This window comes from Crocodylus porosus, unplaced genomic scaffold (genome assembly GCF_001723895.1).
Source record: "Crocodylus porosus isolate Cpor-Errol unplaced genomic scaffold, CroPor_comp1, whole genome shotgun sequence".
Lineage (NCBI taxonomy): Eukaryota > Metazoa > Chordata > Crocodylia > Crocodylidae > Crocodylus > Crocodylus porosus.
Genome location: NW_017728921.1, coordinates 18,197,639 through 18,217,921, shown reverse-complemented (window position 1 = coordinate 18,217,921; position 20,283 = coordinate 18,197,639). Strand labels below are relative to the sequence as shown.

At 42.6% G+C, this 20,283-nt stretch overlaps 1 protein-coding gene across 1 annotated transcript in view; it reads right to left on the bottom strand.

Annotated features, from left to right (window-relative positions):
* PATZ1 (POZ/BTB and AT hook containing zinc finger 1) overlaps positions 1-20,283 on the bottom strand; it is a gene marked incomplete at its 5' end in the record, with an annotated part of 28,136 nt that extends 7,853 nt beyond the window's left edge. The window contains 6 exons of the mRNA XM_019539402.1: positions 680-817; positions 10,312-10,483; positions 13,176-13,247; positions 14,410-14,451; positions 16,604-16,667; positions 19,313-20,283. Coding sequence (XP_019394947.1) covers positions 680-817; positions 10,312-10,483; positions 13,176-13,247; positions 14,410-14,451; positions 16,604-16,667; positions 19,313-20,283 — 1,459 coding nt within the window. The remainder of the gene's footprint in view (positions 1-679; positions 818-10,311; positions 10,484-13,175; positions 13,248-14,409; positions 14,452-16,603; positions 16,668-19,312) is intronic.

The window sequence follows — 20,283 nt, the reverse complement described above, 5'->3', positions numbered from 1 at the left end:
AAGAAGTTACTGTACACACGCTAACATATGTAAATATCCTCTGTAAATTCATGCCAAGTCATTCTTAACCAGTCTTGTAAAAAAAGACTTTAGGCCAAAGCAGAAGTAAATATCAGTGGCATCTAAAAAGAAGCAGCCAATATCTTTTATCCTCTAACTCCTTCCCAACAACAGCACAAAGAGAGGCAAGAAAGATTTTTACTAAAGGTATCAGTGCAGTCCCTCCATCGACTGGAGTCAAGATTACACAGGCAGTCATTACTCTCATCATGTACAGAGTTGCTTGAGGCCCCCCCTTGGAAATCACGTGCTGGGTATAACACAAGATGTAATCAGTCTTGGTAGTACAAGGATCTGATGAGAGCTATAAATGACACCTTTCCAACTACCCCTCCCTCAACTAGGATTAAAACACAATCTGCTCATAGGCCGAGGAGCTGTATGACCAAATCAGTCTTTGGCATCCCTACAATAAAGGAAGCTGCCAGAAGTTACAGTACTTCCCCTTCAACAAGCCATCCCATGGCATCCTTGGACAAAGATACAAGGCTCTACGTACCTTCTCTACAACTAACTTTTTCCCTGTCCTTCCCTCCTCCCCTTTCCCATGCCCAACCCAGCATCCCGCAATACAAAGTCCTGCGCAGAGAAGCAAAGTGCAGAGCAAGGAGTCGCTTGCCTTTGATGCCATAGGTCCTGACGCAGTGGAACGCTGCTCCCCCATTCGGGATGGACTCCTGGTGCCTGGAGACCTGGGGAAGGGGAACACCGTGGTGGGTTTTAACATGGACCTTTAAGTAGGAGGCAGAGGAGAAACCTAAACAAGATAAAAGGAGATGAGATCCTGCCACCAGCAAAGACACGCATCTGCCTTCCCTGTTTGTCTTATTCTTCTTTTTTGTCCTAGTCTCCAGTAAACTATTTTGGTTTCTGGCTGTCTACCACTTGCTGAAGGAGAATTTTTATGTAAATCTAACCAGGCGTCAAGTGTAAAATAAAGCTTTTCACTGCCCTTGCTCTTCAACCAGGTGTTAGAGAATTACCATTCCTGAGAAGGCACAGTGCAGAAAAGCCACGCCCAGTCATATTTAAATTCACAGGAAGAGATGAGACTCAAGTGACACACTTACATGCTTTTAAACAAGAACATGCCTTTATAAACCTAACGCACATTCTGGGCAGCCACATGAGGTTCCCTCATTCTGCTGAGACCATCTGATGGGACATCACTGACTACTCCCTCACCCATAGTGTACTTCCTTTTCCCCATAAAGCCCAACACTTGTGATGCCCTCTTGGAGGCAGGAAGACGTTTTTCTTTTCCCTGATTTTGGTTTTCCCTACTTGGGGAAAGACAGAAGTTTTGCTACTCACCCTGCCCTAAGTTTAACACATCATAGGCTAGGGTGTTTTTTGTCTGCCTCACTGTGCAGACAGTACAGCTCCATGAGGACTCTGTATTACCTAATTATGTTACAGTGCCTGCAGACAGAACAAAGGGATATTAATGCCTTTTTACACTTGTGGGCTCTCAGAGAACACAGTGGCTCTCAATTTACATCCACCACTCTGAGAAATTAAAACCAGTTAATTCATATGTGCCAGCAATTTCTCTTTCATCCAGCCTTCAGAAGATGTTGCGATTAACATGAGGGGTATTAGGACCATGACTGATGGATAATACTGGAGGATATAAACTTATCAATAAAAGAAGTTGAATTCAACCAACAACATAGTGGCTTTCATATTGAACACACTTCCCTCTTAGAGTCAGGATGGGGCCACATACTCTTAGTCCAGTTAGAGGAGCTGGAATTGACTTCTTAAGAAATACACAGGCAAAAAGCGAGACTTACATTTTGGCCACTAATTAGGCCTGGTACAAAATGGAAAGGCGTGCCTGTGTTGTAGGGGATTCCCCCATATATTTATATTGATACAAGCCTTTGTGGGGCTTATATACTGTATACTAACAGTACCTTTGATCAGGAGATCTAATCCCCTTCTCAAGAAGAAAAGGCTATACTGGTATAAGGGTATAGGTTGTAGCCATTTCGGTCTAAGGACATGGACAGACAAGGTTCTTGAGTAAATCTGAGATTTTTGATTAGACCAACTCAAATAGTTGGAAAAATTCTTCTTAGCAAGCTTTTGGGTATAAACACCCTTCATCAGGCTGAGGAAACATCTGCAGCTGGTCTGTGCTCTTCCTGGATGGAATAATAAAGAAGCCAGAAGCCTCTTGTCTGTCTATACTGGTGTAAAGTACTTTTATACTGATATAACTGCATCCATGCCGGAATTGTACTGCTTTAACTCTACAGGCACACCTTTCTGCTACAGACAAGGGCGTAAAAGGTGGCCATTCAGGTGCTGGCTTTCAACTAAACTTTAACAGCAACACCCCCTTTACCTCCCCTATAGAACAGTTCCTGCTCTCTGCAGGGACCTTCATTAGAATCCAGATTCAGAATGGACTAATGCACTGCAAAGCCTTTTATGAGCCCATGGGAGCTGGATACAAATACAAGTTCAGAATGGTTGTAGCAACCTGCTAGAGAGGAAATAGCAGGAGGGCAGGAAGCTTTTATTCCTGGTGCGGTACAAGGACCGTCTCCTGAGAACAGCTAAGCTGAAGAGAATCAGAATATGGGGAAAGCAGCTCAGATCAAGCAAGAAAACCACAACATTTGAGAAAAATACAGGTCAAGCAAACAACAAAAAAAGCATATGCCAAGCCCTCTCAGAAAATGCTTCAGGGGAGAATATTTTCCTCTGAACTAAAAAAAGATTGACTTATGTGATGCAGAATATGTTACAAACGACAAGGAAAATAAGCATCCTCACTCCTCTGCTAAGTCATAGCAAGTTAAGAGAGAGTTCAAGTCTGTTTGAAAGAGAGAAAGTCGGCACTTCACGAGGACCCTTCCAATTAGGTAGTGAGCTTTACAGGGGTAGAAACCATCCCTTATTTCAGAGTAGGTATAATAACTATCTGCCTTTTAGGATAAATCCTGTTATGTAGGCGGCATCCAAACCTCAGAACCAACCATGAAATAACCCTAAAAGATGAACTGTGTTCAACTGGTCAGTGATTTTTGTGTTAAAATTTAATTTTTTTTGTTTCAAAACAGTTTACAAAAAGTTGGTTAAGGACAGCTATAAAGTGCTAGGTTTTCGCAAGCTCCATGATTCCCCCAGTAGCAGACACTGCTTTATGTGGTGAAAGTTCCTGAGAAGTGCCTCCGTTCCCTCTTGTTAGGTAAGGTATGAACTACCAACTTTTATCAAAGTAGATAGACAAACACCTGTTTCCCAGGAAGCCAGGATAAAGCAAGTTTCCTGTTCTGTCCTTTTAAATAGTTATATCCTGAAAAACTGATCATTGTCCAAGAATTGTATCAGGCCACAAATACAGACAAGTATACATCAGTTCCAGGAAGAATGACTGATGGGTTATTGCAGAGGAACAACACGTCACTTTTTAAAACTTTTCTTGGAAAAACATTTAGGCAAGTGTTCTCCTCTCCCTTCACACACGCACTCTCTCCTACCACTCCTCTACTGACCATGCCACAACAGGGCTCCAAGTAGTAAACTATTTCTCCCTTCCACAGTAAGTCTCTCAAACCATACACAGGAACAGAAAGGAAGTGGATTAGTGTCTACCACAGTGGCCTGGCTGTAGGTCTATCAGGGAAATTCCCTGTGAAGAAAACTATAGGCTACTCCCCCTTTACAGCTCGAAAGCAGATCAAGCAGCTGGTGAATGACTCCTCCACTTGATCCTAAAACTTTGAGACCAACACACAGAACAGCAACACTTTACGTACCTCTCAAAGCAAATAAAATTGATTTTCTGTCTGACCACTCTACCTTGCAGAAAACCCAAGTCCAAAGGGAGCAGAAAATGCAGGTTTTACCCTTTCACTTGATTTCTACAGCCGTGTCCTACTTCCAGGCAACAACAGAAAATGGATGTCTTATACTGCTCTAATGGCTACATATTATTACAAAATACTAAGGAGCCAAAGGGAGTCCATGACCATCTCCTTTAGGTGCCTCTGAAAATCCCAACCCAAGCTAGTAAACAGAAATTCCAAGGATTTTGAAGAACAAGAGAAAACTATGTAACAATTAGGAAGCAGGCTCCTGGACCTGAATTAACTGCAAGATTAATTACCTTTTATTTTTAGTAACTGGCCAGTTAAACAAATTAGTATTTACAAGTGATACCAAACTTTCCAACATCCCACTGTAAAACTCCTTGCTTCCCATCACAGTTCAGCTTTGCATCACCAAATGGGGGCTTGCTGACAAGTATCAGCAAAATGGCTGGCCCCTTTGAAAAAGAAGCCCCAGTCGCTGAACAAGGACACTCAAACAGATGATTTTTAGAAGCAGCTCAGGAAACTATATGTACTTAGATTTCTGAACTGTTGTAATTAAATAATGTATTCAGATGAGTCAAAGACATCTCTTCCCAGGAAACTCCTTGCACAGCTTTCCAGACTGAACAAGATTTATGACGATTATCTATATTTGTTTCAAGTATGAACTGTCCCATGTAGACAAGCAGCCTTGAACCAGATGCCAGCTCAGACGTGGTAACTTTTGAAGGAGACCTTGTGTTCTACCTTTAAAAGATAATAAATAATTAAACTTAGGAAGGGTGTCAGTTATTTGGATGTCAAACCTGTGGCTATTCCTTTCACTTCAGAAATAGCTCACCCCCTCTGAGTCTGAAGCACAGTGCATAGCAGCGGATTGCACAGAAAACCTCCTGGAATCTGCCAGTATAAAGCAACAGATTCTTGAACATTTTATTTCCCATTTTAACTAGAGGTGCGCTGATATATCTACCTGTTGCTTGTTGGATTGGCACTGATAAAGAGGAAATTTACATTATCGGCTATCAGCTTTTTTTTTTTTTTTTGGCTGTTGTAGCTGATAATGTTCACTGATAATTATGCCTTCTGGTCGGGGCCCCCAGATGCTTGGGTTCCCTCTTGCACACAGGGCTGCGGCCCCAAGACACCTGGGTTCCCTCCCATGAGCTGGGTGACCCTGGATACAACCCCATCCCCTTACTGGTAGGCCAGGCTAGGCTGGAGCAGAGTAGCTGCCGTGGCGTCTCAGGTACTGGTGCTGCAAGATATGGACTGCGGAAGGTGCTATAAAAGACGCCAAATGCTGCAGATACGACTGGGGCAAAAAGAAGCAGTCAGAGCTGAGCTGCCTGGCCCAGCCTGACTGGACTCATAGTGCCTAGAGATCTGTGCTCCAGGGGCAGAGCCTGGGGCAGCCACACCCTGCCTGCTGGGATGCAGCAGGGTCCTCCACCCAGCCCCAGCCCAGCTGGGTCCTCCCCTTCCCAGGGCTGGGTCAGCGGCAGCACCAGGAGGGGAAGGGGCCCTTGGAGTGTATATAGTTGACTATGAAATCCTTGCAACTCTCACCGTGCATCAGTGGGAGCTGATGGAAAAAGTTCAGTGGTTCCCATACGGCTGGGGCTATTTCAATGGCATTTGACAAGATGTTTGCAGCATGGAAAATCCCAAGGACAAAAATGCATGCCATTATTAGAAATAAGACAAGAAACATAGCAAAAGCAATGCAAGACTCTGGCTTGCCAAGTTTACCTTGTGTAGCACATACACTTCAGCTTGTTGTGAACGAAGGAGTGCTATCATAGCGCAGTGTGCCAGACATACTGGCTATCAGATGAAAAAGTGTTGGGCACTTCAGACACTCTCCATTGGCCTATTCTCATCTTCAAGAGGTGCAGACTGAGCTCCGAATGCTTCCCAAGTGGTTACAGCAGGATGCAAAGACAAGGTGGAACAGCATTTACCACATGCTACAAAGCCTTTTAGAGCAGAAACGTGTGCTTGGAGTGCATGTAGCTGACTATGAAATCCTTGCAACTCTCACCGCGCATCAGTGGGGGCTGATGGAAAAAGTGGTGGTAGTTCTAGCACCTTTTGAAGAACTAACACGTGAACCGAGTTCATCCTCAGCCTGTGCTTCTGTTATCCCATCCATTGTGGCTTTAAAAAGGCTTTTGTGCAAAATTACAGATTCAGACCGCAGAATTAAAACTATGAAAGTTACTTTGCTAGAAGCCATGGAAACATGCTTGGCTGAAACTGAATCAGAACATCTCTACAGCATTGCAATGCTGCTGGGTCCAAGATACAAGGGCAGATACTTTACCGATGATAGCAAAAAGCTGCTGGCTACACAAATGTTGATGACACACCTGGAAAAAAAATGCCAGCCAGTGGGAATAACACAGAACAGACAGAACCTGGCACAAAGAAATCAAAGGAAGCAGGTGACAGCACTACAAAACCGAGCTCCTGGTGCTCAATGTGTGATGAGATATTGGAGGAAAGTACATGTGGGGTAGAAACTGATGGGGTAAACAACAGTGTTAATACTTCAGAAAAAGCTCTGTGAGCCCACGCTTCCAAGTAGTGCAAAAAAACTGAAATACTGGGAGAGCAACAAAGTCCGATTTCCCATTTTGGCTGAAGCTACACAGAAGTTTCTCTCTGTCCCCCGCAGCAGTGAAGAGAGCAAATGGCTGTTCAGTGCAGCCGCACATTGTAGATAAGAGGAACCAACTGACATGTGAAGAAATTTTGCTTTTTCTCAAGAAAAACCTTCCACTCACCCACTTGCTATGTCAGAGTTATGATTAAGCAATGAAGAAAGTATGAATGTTTTTTTTTTTTTTTTAATTCTATCAATACTGTAATAATAATAAGTTACTTACAGTGACTTCTACTACTACAACCTGGATGTCACCATTTTTTGTTTGTAATTTTTGTCTTGACCTGCATTTCTTGTGGGTATATTTTGAAACCAAAATTGTTACAATTATGCCATTTTTTCCAACTCTGGGTGATTTTTGTAAAACAAACTGAATGCTGAGTTTTAAAATGACTTTACTGTCAAATGAATCATTATGTAAGTATATACTGCAAACCACCATTTTAAAAGTTAAAGTTTTAAAGTTAGTATGACTTTGTTTTTATTTTGCTACTAAATGTTTATAGAAGCAGGACTATTAAGTGTGTGTCCGTGTGTGTGTCTACATGTGCAGAGCTGTCCCTAGGGGGCTGAGGGGCCCATGGCACCCCTGCAAAGGCAGGGCATGGGCTGGGGCAACATTTCCCAACCTTTCCTGTCCCATGGCACACTTACATGGGTAAATGAACATTGTGGCACACTGGATGCGGGCAGAGGGGTGGCAGCCAGAACACGCTAAAAGAAATTCTCAGCACACGGGACAGGGGACGGGAAGAACCTCACATGTGGGAGGGGCTGTGACTTCTCCGCCCAGCTTGCGAGGCCCCCCGCAAAGCGCAGGGCCTGGGGTGGTTACCCTGATTCGCCCCCCTCCCCTCCAAGGAACGACTCTGAGTATGAAATGTAAAACAAACAAACAAACAAAGGTTTTTATGTCAGTATTTTAAAATGCGGTGCATTATTTATTACTAAATATCGGTTATCGGATTGGTATTAACCAATATGGCTGGTTAATAAACGGCTATCGGTATCGGCCAAGAAAAGCTTTATTGGCACACACTTAATTTTATCTGCAATACATATTCATATACCAACAGCTGCTTCAACCACCCCTGAACTTTCTTCCTATTGTCTCCCAAAGCAAACTGAGTTAAAATATTTAATCTTATTCACATGCATATTATAAAAGCTTTGTTTCTTGCTCTATGACCATCAGGTCCAGTATTATTTAAATTCCCCAAAATGCAATGCAGTGAAGAAACCAATAAAACTAGTCTCACAACGATCACAACCCTTCCCCAAAACACACAGGTTTTTAAAAAAATTTTCCAGCACATTTGATTTCTCAGTGTTCGATATTTCTAGAGCTTCTAGTTAAAACAGTCCATATTTCCCGCTGTCAAACATTTTGAAATACAGCTTTCAAACGTCTTACCCTGCTCATCTTTAACCAAAATTCTTAGCACATAATGCCAAATTTCCCAGCAAGTTCAGTCTGCATATGGATATTAATAAGCTCAGCTCTCAATTTTAGCAGCAAATCTTCCTTATACTAGTGCCGAAGGAAAGTTAAACTTAGAGCAACGGTCTATAACTCCTCACTGACCAAATGTACAAAAACTGCAATTTGAAGAAACACTATTAAAAGCCATCTGCCATCTTGGCTGCCTACCAGATCCCTCTAACTTTATACATACATGTACCCACTCACCACTTTAGGGAAATTTAGACGTACATTAACTACTTCAACCCACTGTGCCTTGTACACAGCCCTTTTAATTATTTCATTTTTTGATGGCTAGCCCTTCTTTTCTTAGCTGAATGTTTGAGGAGCAGCAGTGACATCCAGGGGCAGCTACGGCGAATTGCAGGCCTGCAAACCTTGAGAATATTCCTTCCTTTTAACCTGACTGAATTTATTAAGTCCATCGTGGTTACCTGAAGATACACAATATATAGCTCAGACTATACATTTAGCTCAGACTTCTGACTCATTATGGTACAAAGTGTAAGATTAAGCTAAAGTAAAACTTTCTCAGAATTCAGGCCCTTGAATGGGACCAACACCTACTTTACATTTAACCCCATGGTTGTTCAAAACCCCGAGAATTTCCTATCCATCTGGTAGAAACTGAGCAATGAAGCATCTGAGGAAGAAGTAGGATGCTACCGACAATGGTCATGCCGCTCTGAACCAGTTTGTCCAAGAAGCCACCCTGTCCTCACTCACGTCAAAGGATTCCACAGATCACTCCACGACTGACAACGGTTCCATCCTTATCAAACACTTCCCTCCCTCTCATTTTCACCTCTGATCACCCAGCAGTCCTGTCCTGCTCAGTATCCTCAGACTAACTCCTACATAACTATATACGTAGTAACTGCTGTATTCCCCCACTAGATGCCAGCTCTTCTCAATCAGAAGAGGGAATGCCTGCTGCATTAAACTAGATGTCATAGAAAAACTACAATTCGGAAACACCCCCTCTTCTCCAGCACCTTAAGTGATCCCACACATGAAAACCACCCATTCAACACACTTTACTTCACCAAATAACCAAGTTTAATCCACTCCTCATTGATGCCCCTCATCTTTAATAATTCTTGTCAGTTATTAATAGGCACGGTTTACAGATCAGTTATGCTTTAGTCAGGGTTCCAGGCGGACAATTCATCACTGTACGTTTAGACAGGCAAAATAAAAGGTCTCTAGAGCCCACAAGATCCCATGGTTTGTGCTACATTACCGGTTCACATTGTTCCCTGTGCATCATGAGTCCCTGTTCATCAGGATGTAGGGGCTTTCCAACCTCTCTTCTAGGAATCCTTTTGTTCTCTTTTCTCCCCTCAAATTGCTTTCCTAAATACTAATGTAGCTACTATCTCTTACAGATAGGCTAATAGGGGGAATCATCTGAGGAAACATCTTTTCATCCTCCTGGAAATCAGATGCCATACTTATGCCAAAAGAGAAAGCACACATGCTCCACTGCTCTATGCACTTGGTCTATGCTAGGTCTGCCTTACAATCTACTGTACTCTTCTGCAGTAGCTTTTCCAACATCTAAAGAGTCTCATGGCATCAGTGAGTCTGGTCATAGATCCGTTTGCTCTTTAGCTCTCTTCTTTCTGAAGCTTTTTCTTTGTCCACAACCTGTCTTCATATCACACAAAGCATAGATCTATGGCTCCCTCCTCATTTTGTGGGAATTGCAAATGTAATGAGGAAGCTTACTGTATAAAAATTGAAAAAAGTCCATGTCTAGCATTTTTTTCTCACAAAGCTTGCTTTGAAAACAAAGCCATCACAAAGTGATCATTTGCGGTGAGTGGGAAGAGCAGATGGGATCTCCTACTACGAGAATTCAGACTTTCTACTTAACAAGGAGTCAGTTAAGTTTTGTGTGCATTTCCAACAAATCTTTTTTCATGCCTTCCCCTAGGCACTAATCCTGCCCTGTGCGGGTAAGCAGGTACATGGTGAACACTGTCCTGACAAGGGGGATTTGCCCGTATGAGTAGAGTTTGGCAAGAAATTGCTTGGAGGCCTATCCTAAAATACTCAGCTCTGCGGTGAAAACACAACTCCATCACAGGAAGACAACCCATATGCAAAGGCCAGGACAATATCTCCATTAGTTTCAGTCTTATCGTTCAAGGAGAAAAGACCACACAGATATGGCGTGAACTTCTCCTGTGAAGCAGCATTATGTATCTTAGTGCTGTCCTCCACCTTGCCTCACCCCTCTGAAATAAAAAGAGCTCACTGATTACCTCGGTTGCAGATAGTGCAGAAGTTGCTTGGTCCTTCACTGTGTTTCTTCAAATGATCTGCCATGTACGCTGCCCGCAAGTACTTCCCACACACCTGGCATGGAACTTTGTCTTCATGACATGCTAGGTGTGAGCGCAGTCTGTCACGGGTGGCAAAAGAAGCATTACAGGTCTGCAGATAGAAAGAAAACAGAGTGCAGGTCACCAATTGTGACAAAAATATTGATATTGCTTCATCTACTCTACAGCAAAGTAAGCATCTCAGAGCCTGTATATGCACACAAATCACACAGTACACAAGCTAATCCTCCCACAGAAAACAAAAATCCAGGTCACCCACATGCTGCACAGAATGCCATAGTACTGCTCAAAAAGAGGCACCAGGATTAGACCTCAATAGGAAGAAAGAGGCTTTGACATAACAGAGCTGGAAACATTCAAACCAAAACACAGATCTGTAATGCCTCAGAGCTCCTAATCAAGATTTGCATTACTAAAATAATGAGTCAAATTTGGTAGTGGAAATAAACTTGCCATTGTCCTACTTGAAAAAGTCTATTCCCATTACAAGATATTCTACCATAGCCCACCAAATTCAGTCATTTTGTGGTGAAAATACTATCACTTCAACAAGGCCCATGCCAAATGGTTTCTCCCCCATCTGTATTTTACTTTGTGATCTGATTGGTCTGTCTCCAGAATTCATTGTTTCCCCTTTGGCCCCTTGTGAGATGTAAGAAATGCATCAGAAAACAGAATATATGGCTGGACTGACAGGACCACAGAGGGCATTATAGGAAAGCCAAGCTGCTATCTACACAGTGCATTGTTTTATACTAGTGGTGTCAAACGTGCCTTGCCCCCACAAGGCCACACCATGGGTTTCCTTCCAAACTGGATCCAGACATGACAGTTGTGTGGTAAGTAATAGTGGCAGCAATTGTGGGGGTTAACAGTCTCTGCTTACTGTCAACACACATCCCCAACTGGGCTCTTTGCTATGGGCTTTGGCCCTGCTCCCAGATTCACAGCCCCTCTACCAGCACCATGAGCCACACAACAGGGCTCTGCAGGGTGCAAGTTTGACACCCCCAGTACACACTTACAATTTAGCTTGGGTGATGATATAATCCAGATACTGCCATGAAATAAAACTTGGATTTGGAATAAAACTTCACATTGATTAGAAGTATACATCAGCCTTGCAAAACTGTACTTGCCTACTTACCCCAAGAAAATAATCTAATCTAATAGATGAGGGAGGTTTTTTCCACGTTATAATAATAGAAAAGGGTGGGCATGTAGATTATGTGCCTAAACTAGTAGGCATCCAACAACTTTGCAAAGCTGACTGTGTTATTAGCATGTAAATGAAACAATCATCAACATGAAATTATTAAAATTGCAATTTGAATACACTGATTACAAGCAACAGAGGAAAAAAAGTCACAAATGTTAAGACAACCAGTCCAAAGATAAAATTCAAAAGTTGCATACTGTTTGTTTTATACCATGGCATATTAGGCAATATAATACCATATATAATCTAGACCACAACATCCTAGGAGATTATGTTTACATAGTTTATGATTGGAGGTTTGGGGTTGGTGGGGGGGTTCGTTTGTTTTTTTAACCTTTTTCAAGGAATAGCGCATTACTCTTTGGTAAAGTAGATGTGCTAGGATGATAAAACCTACCATACTGCAATTACAACACAGTTGCTTAAAATAAATGAGACTTGTAATGCAGTAGAGTCACATATAGATTTTTATGAGTTAGTTAATTAATCCAAAGACTATTTAAGCCAATTGAACATTATTTTCTAATTGCAACAGGCTTTGGATCAGGCCTTAAGGGCTCAATTCTGGCAGGTGCTAACCATCATCACCTCCCACTGACTTGGTTGCAAAGGAGGTTGAGAGGACCCTACACCAAACAGAATCAGGCCTTCAGGTAGTTTAAAAACAGATACAACATGGAATGCTATGAAACATGGAATTTAAGAGACATAAATCATGGTAAGAGATGTAAATCACAAGTGATGAAATCATAAAAAGCAATTTATTATGAAAAACATTTTTCCTTATGTGAACTCTCAGGACACAGCGCTGAGCAAAACAGATGCAGCCTTTTTTTCAATCAATACTATTAAAACAAATGAGCATTGACATCAGGATTCCAACCTTGATAACAAGTCATCCTGCTGGATGTAAAGTAAAGGTGTGTTACTGGGTGGAGCATGATAACCAAAGTCTCTGGTACTGATAATTCAGTATTAAGCCATAGTACTCTTGTGTATAAATGCTCTGGGAATATTTGGACATCAGTTCTATGAAGCAGAGATAAACTACACAAATCCTTAGATGTAAGAAGTAAACCTGTTGTCTATCCTACACTGAACAGATTGAGCGAGAAGCTTAGGGAAGTTCAGCATGATCGTATTCCTATGTTTGGTTTATCATTCTTGCTGGTGAGTTTTGTGTAGTCCATTCCTGGATAAGCTATGTATTGAACAGACCTGCAAAAAAAAGAGTCTTAAAAAAATATGGGAGGAAGGAAGGAGGTGGGGAGAGGAAAGTTTGAGGTTCAGTTGATAAAGCAAAAACCAGTTTTTTTTGAGAGACAGAAATAGGCTGGAGAAAACCTCTTCAGGTTAATATCTAATTAGTTAATGCTTGTAAAGGTTTTAAAGATGTAAAATGCTAAATAAATGCTAAATATTTATTATTAATTGTTATTAATCATCAAGGAAAAACTCCAGTGCTTGGCTATGAAAACACTGCACAGGTAGATAGAGAGGCCAAAAGTAGTATATAGAGAGAGATACAAATAAAGAGTTCAAAATAACATTGTTTCAGAAATACCTCTTGAAGGTTCAACTTTTCTATGGCTGTGGATGTCTCTGAGCTTATTCCATGGTGGCTGCCATTTTCCTGCTAATAGGCAGGAAGTAAGAGAAATTAGGACAGGAAGAAACTCATTTTGCATCGAAATCAATGGGAAGAGCCCTGGATTTGGAATGCCAATTTTAGATTAAAGTCAAGAAATTTTATTTGTATTTTTCAAGTAGGCATAAATTGGTTTTAAATGTAACTGTTATTTAGTGTTCTTTTTTTTACTGCAAGATGTCACCTGGGACTGTCAGATGAGGTATGCCTTGACCCCAAGACCTAATGAACCACTTTGATGTCCCGTCCCCTTCAAAGTATCCTTCCTCCCACTCCACAGCCTGATCTTGGCCACTCCTAACAAAGCACTAAGACAGCAGCCAAAACTCTCCCAACCCCATTTTAAGCGACTGAGGAAGAAACCTGATCTTTCTCATGATGGCCACCAACTGACTGACCCCTTTTCCCATGTCAAGCACTCAACTGTCAGATACAAAATTAAATCTGAGATGTCACCAGTACAGTAGTGCTGGGGTAAAAGTAGCCAAAGTTTTATTTGTTGCCTGGTCTGGACACAAAAGCAACTTCTTGGATTTGATTTCTGAGATGCACTGGCTCTGTAGAGGCTTTCCTTCCCCATTTGGAGTGTTTTAAGAGGAAGGCAAAAGCTGGAATCAGATTCTTGTCTAGCAACAGACAGCAGATGCTGGATCCTAAGACAGTCTTTCAAAAGAAGTCTGCATAGCCAGTCAAACTTGCTTTGTGAGGCAAGGGTAGGGTTACTCCAAACAAACTGCCGTGAAAGACATTCAGAATGACTACTACCTCCTCACAGAGCTTTGATTTGGCTCCCATGAAATTATATCTCCAGCTTCTGTCTTGTGTTGATGGCCAGAATGCACTCCGAGGTTGACAATCCAAGATCCCTACTGGTTTGTGTAGGTACATGTAGGGACTTGGGTAAGTGGCATTTTCCACTATAATTTCTGCACAGCATGGTTTTGAAGAGTGCCTTTTAGGATACTGGACATTAGAAAACATTTCTCCCTTTAACAAAACAGTTCTTCTATTCTGCAATTAACATGGTTTGAGAATACATGTTATATTCATACCACAGAGATTTGCAATGATGTTCTAATTGCCCCTAAGGAGAGGGAAATTTCCCAGTGAAATCAATGGAAGAATGGGGATAAGTGGGGAAATAACATACCAACATTAAGTTATTTTCCTCCTCGGTAGCCACACTTAGTAACTAAGAAAGAGAATTGTACAGGATGGAAAATTATTGGTCAGCAAATAATCAGAGTGAAAGCCATGTTAATATATATACATCAGCTTCTAAGATTTGAAACAACTTTCCAGAAGTGAAAGTGTTCCTTCAGTGGTTTGTATTGCACACATTCTTACAAAGAAACAGGTTTCTGCATATGCAAGGATTTTTTTAAATTCTGACAGGATTCTGCTAAGCAGTTTTTTTGCAAAGATGCACAGCAGTTCTTTAACAAATTTTATAATCTTATTTATGTTAAATATTAACGAGACAGTAATTTTGTATCATCAAATAGTCAAAAGTCAAGTACATGCCAAGTTTGAACTTACAACCTTTACTTTACCTCCATACTTATAACCCAAGAGCTATGGCCTAATTAAGAATACACTGTTTTGCATATATAATACCAAGACACATTTTCCAAATTGCTACACACAGGAGATTTTTCTGAGAAACTGAGTTACAAGAAAACACAGGTAAGTGGGAGGAGTTAAGGTTGTGTGCTCAGCTCTGGCTTTTGTATTTCTGGAACATATAAGTGTTCAGTGCAGCCTCTGACTTGCACAGATATAGCTATTTACATTCTTAAGTCAAAAGGATTTTCTGATTTTCTGATTAACAGGTACCCACTGGCAAAGAACAGTTAGCGCTTACCAATGTTATTCAAGAACTGCACACTTTCTGCAGGCTTGACACAAACTGGTCAAAGGCCAGCAAGTTTTTTGCTAGTGCTGGAAGCTAGGTACTCATTTTATGAGCTGTGCATCAATATATATGCAAGTGAGCATTAAAAAAAAAACCCACTTAAAAAAAAAACACTGTCACCACAACCAACTGTACCCCTTGTTATTTCCCCAGCATATGTTTTTGGATTTTTTTTTTTTCTGATTTAAACTAATCTACAGATTTAGTTCATCTTAAGACACTTAAACCTATCTAAGGCTTTAGATAGGTTTAAGCTGCTTGATCAGCTTGAAGGCCCCATGGCCTGATTTTTAGAGGTGCCAGGCTCCTACAACTCCCCCTGAGGTTAGGTTGGAGCCTTTAAGTGTTTTACATTTTTGAATATAGTCTCATTGGATTACTTTATACTGCAAAAGCATTCCCAGATCTCCGGCAATTTAGAGGAACTGGAATGGGGATGTGGCAGGAGACAGGAAAAATGCAGGATAAGAGGCAGCAGTCAGGCAGGACGGATTAGGTTCAAAGTATGGTTAGAAATTTTAGAATGCAAAAAAAATAAATAAAAAAAAATTCTACCTTCACTGACCCCAGGGAAAACCCCAAAGGATTTCTGCACCAACTTTGGGGGGAAAAAAATCTTCCTTCAGAGACCAAGCATGGATAGCTTTGGTCCAAGAAACAAATGTTTCTAAAGTTCACCATACATGTGAAAACAGGGGTTATAATGGAAGTCATTTTGTAATCCTACCTTTAACTAGTACTTCCAGACCCCCTCTTAAGCATCCCTCACATACAGATTGCTAGTCAATCTTGGTATGTTACTAACCCTAGATGGAAGACTTGTTCTTTAATTGTCAACAGCTCTACAAGTTGCTATGACATTGCATTACATTGAATACTGTGCTGATGTTACCCATATCCTTGAGGGTAAAAAAAAAAAAAAAAAAGCTTCCAATTTTGCTCAGTGCAATGTTCTGAAGGCTATGTGATAAAGAGCTTCATGGTAAATGATAGAGTTTATTTGAAGTAATTTCAAATCAAGTCAGATTCTGAGTCTCCTGCGGGTGCTCACTGCACTAGAGAAGAAAAAAGGGCATCATTTGTGACACTGGCAGGGAGGCCACAGACAAAGCAGCAGGGGAAAGAGATCCAGGTTGGGCATCGGGACAGAGCAGCAGGAAAGAAAATCTGGTGAAGGAGGAGGAAAGGCAGGAAGACTAGGAACAGAAGATGACATCAGGGAAGTGGGGGTGAGAGGGAAAAAAAGAGAGCAGGGTGGGAAGGAGCATATAAGGCACCTGTCAGTTTGAACATCATTAGTTACCAACATTGATTGTGATTCACAATGCATGGCATTTCTATCAATGCTTCATAATTCTTTGCACATATGTACATTCATTAAAAAAAAAAAAAAGATATAAACCCTCCTTTACCCCTCTCTAGCTCCTACCTGACACTTGTGAGGTCTCTCCGACGTGTGCACCTGTTTGATGTGCCCATTCAAGTGGTCTGGCCTTAAAAATATATACACACACACACGCTTTAAGACAAACATTAAAAAACCAGAAACTACTACTGCATCCAAACCAAGAAAGGTTCCCTCTGGTGTCTGGGATCCAGTTCAGCTGCCAATTTTGATTTTTTTTTTTTTTTTTTTTTTTTACACTTTGAGGCACAGATCAGCAAGACAGAGCTTTACTCTGATAATGAACCCCTCCCAGCCCCTTGCAAGGTAGGCATTTTCCTTGACTAAAAATGCTTAGTGGACAGAGGGATCAGATTTAAGCCAAAAGTTTCAAACCTGATTGCTCAGTTAGGCTGGTGACAATCAGTCCACACTGATTGCTATACGTCTCATCATTTAAAAGTCACTCCACTTTACTTTAGGTTCCAGATGCAGATTTAAGAATTAATTAATCACACTGGTATGAAAAACACTGGGGCAAAGAATTCCCCCCCCTTAATGTTCCTAACTCGTAACTGTGTGGGAAGGCTTTATTAATGTTTGTAAAGGTCTTCGAAGGTCCTGGCTGAAAGGTGCTATGGAAGAGCAAATTATTCCTGAAAAAGTAAGCTTGTTTGGAAAGGAGGGAGCATTGAATAGCTGCAGATTTTCTTGGTGGGAGTTTCTCCTAGTGGGAAGAAAGCTTTTCATTGTATGAGGCCAAAGCTGCTTGGAAACAAATTCTCCACCTCTCCTCCCCCAACTTTCTAGGCTCAGCCAATCAGTGAAAGCTGGATGGAATTCACTCTCTGGAGACAGAAAAATAGCGCAGAGTTAGCTCCACGGTTAAGCTGTTAAACCTGATGCTAGGGCAGGTGGGCTGGGGCTGTTTAACTGGAAAGACTGGTTAGGGGCTTATATTCCTAGTACATACAGACAGACCTCAGAATTTATGACAGCAATGTAGATACTACTTCCATCCAGTTTGTTTCATTACTTTGCTTTTGCAATGACAAAAGATCAAAAGTGGGGGCAAGAAGAGTTTCTCTATTTCCTAGTTTTTTTCTACTGGAAAATAGTACAACAAAATGACAGGAGAACTTTGAGATAAGTACTGCAGAGGAAAGTAATTTTAACTCAGATGTACTGATTAGATTTGGAGTCTGTGCTGCTGTTTTGTAAGCAACTTTATTCTCCTAGAAAATCTCTGAATCCACTAGTTTATACAGATCTTTTGTAAAAGAAAACCAACAACAAACTTGAAAAATTGCAGGATGTTTGTTTTCATAGCAAGAAATCCCAGTCTTCCTTATCAAAGCAGAATCAGCAGGGGCAAATTCTTTAAGCTTGTATCTCTGAGGTACCTTCCTCTAAGTAGCTATTAACTGTTTACCAATTATCATCTCAGTGCCTTCCCTCTAGTAAGAGGGAATGAAAGAGTTTAGCTCCATTAGCTGGGGATACTATAGCTGCCTATCTGAGCTAGGTGGCCTCTCTCTCCCAAGTACCCCTTTCACAGACTGAGCATTGAACTTCTGAAGAGCCTAAGGCTCAAGCTGAGCTTGAACTCAAACTACAAAATATACACAAGCTATATTAAACCAGAATCAAATAACTCCACTTATTATGTGAACTGCACTCTCATAGATGAAAGGCAATGACAAATATCAGCAATATTACACAGACACATCTTATAGGCACAATGCAGAGTGGAAACAGAATTCCCCTCCAGAAGGATGTAAATGCCAAAACTGTGTATTAAAAGAATAGCTGATGTTGCAGGCTTTAAAAGCTCACCTCTTCATTCACGTTTGGGCAATATAGACATAAATGAAGAGAAATGAGAGTAAGTTAAGAAAACGAAGGTAAACTGGACATCAAGAAGAAATAAAAATATCTTGATATATAGTAATATCTTACACTTCATCAGCACCTTTCCTTTGAGGGCTTTGAATCACTTCACAAACAGTAATTAAGTCTCAAGACAACTAGGTGAGGGAAATAATTATCTCAAAACCCATTTCACAGAAGTTCATCTGACTGACTTGCCCAAGGTCACAGGAGTCCGTGACGAAGCCGGGACTGTCATCCAGGGCCCATTCGACTCCTAGCTCTATGCCTGCTCAATGCATGCAAGAGACTCGAGCAATGTTTTAAGTGCGGTCAGGAAAGCTGCATCACTTGAGCCTTTTAGAAAACTAGCATGGACAAAGAACCACAGAGACGACTGGACCCTGGCTCCCGTAACGCAGGCTAGACATGTAAGAACTGCCCTACTGGGTCCAACTAAAAGGTCCAGTCCTTTCTCTGAGTAGCCGATCATACCTGCTTCAGAGGAAAACTAAAACAAACAGGACCTGTAGACTGATCCATTCCCTGTTGTAACTTGTCAGTCACAAAGGGCTGAGTTCAAGGATGTTTAATCAAATACCAGCCAGCCAAACTTGATGTCTGCCTCCTTTTTGAACCCAGTTACACTACTGCTCTCCACAATGTCCTGTGGCAAGGAGTCCCACAAGCTACTTATGAGCTGAATAAAAACTGTACTTCTTTGGTCATCTTTAACCTGCCCCCCATAAATTTCCTTGGATGCCCTCCCAGTTTGACTATTACAGGACATGATTTCCTATCTGCTATATACCATTCACTATTTTAATAGGAGCTGCCTATGTCTTTTCTGTCTCTGATGTCTGACCCCCATCAGTGTCCCCTTACCTGGAAAAGCCCTTCCCACAGCTCTGGCAGATGTATGGCTTCCCCACAGAGCCATCATGGGACCGCACGTGGTAGGACATCCTGTCCTTGCGCTTGAACCGCAACCCGCACACCGGGCACGAGTAGGGCTTCTCACCGGAGTGCGACAGCTTGTGCCGGTTCAGATGGTACACGTCCCGAAAGATCTTGCCACAGATCTCACAGGCCACCTGTTTCCTCGTCCTGCTCCTCTTTCGGGGGGCGTCAGGGTCATCCTGACCAGGCACCCCGTTCTCGCCCAGCCTGGGTGGCGGGATGTCTATGTAACCCAGCTGCAGGCTGGTCACCCCATGCTGAGCCTCATGCTGCCGAAGGCGGTTGGCATCAGTGAACACCTTCCCGCACAGGCCGCAGGGCAGGATGCCCGCCTCACGCAGGCCTCCTGGAGTGCCAAACATCATGGAGTCCAAGAGGTTGGCCTTGCGGGGCCGCCCCCGGCCCCTCTTGGTGCCCAGAGGGGGGGCGCTGGTGCCGACGTTCTGGAAGGGCGAGGCCAGCAGCGGGGGCGAGAGGGGCCCCGCCACCATGGGCAGGCGGTCCACGCCCTGCAGCACGGGCAAGGAGGACTGCGCGGCACTGAGCGCGGCGCGGGTGGCCTCGTCCTCGGGCATGCCGGCGATGCCGTTGCCGTTGGGCGCCAGGCCCGCGCCGTTGGTCATGTCGAGCGGGAAGCCCAGGTCGGCGGTGCCGGGGCGGAAGAGCATGATGTCAGGGCGCGTGGGGGGCACGAGGATCTGCACGTTGGACTGCTTGATGACCTCCTGGCAGATGTCGATGACGGAGCGCATGAGCAGGAACTTGGCCGCTGTCATGAGCTCGGGGAAGCTCTCCAGCCGCACCACGATGCGCGAGGTGTAGGCGAAGTCCAGGATGTCCCCAAACACCTTGGAGCTGATGGTGTGCATCTCCAGCTCCCGCCCGCCGCCGCCGCC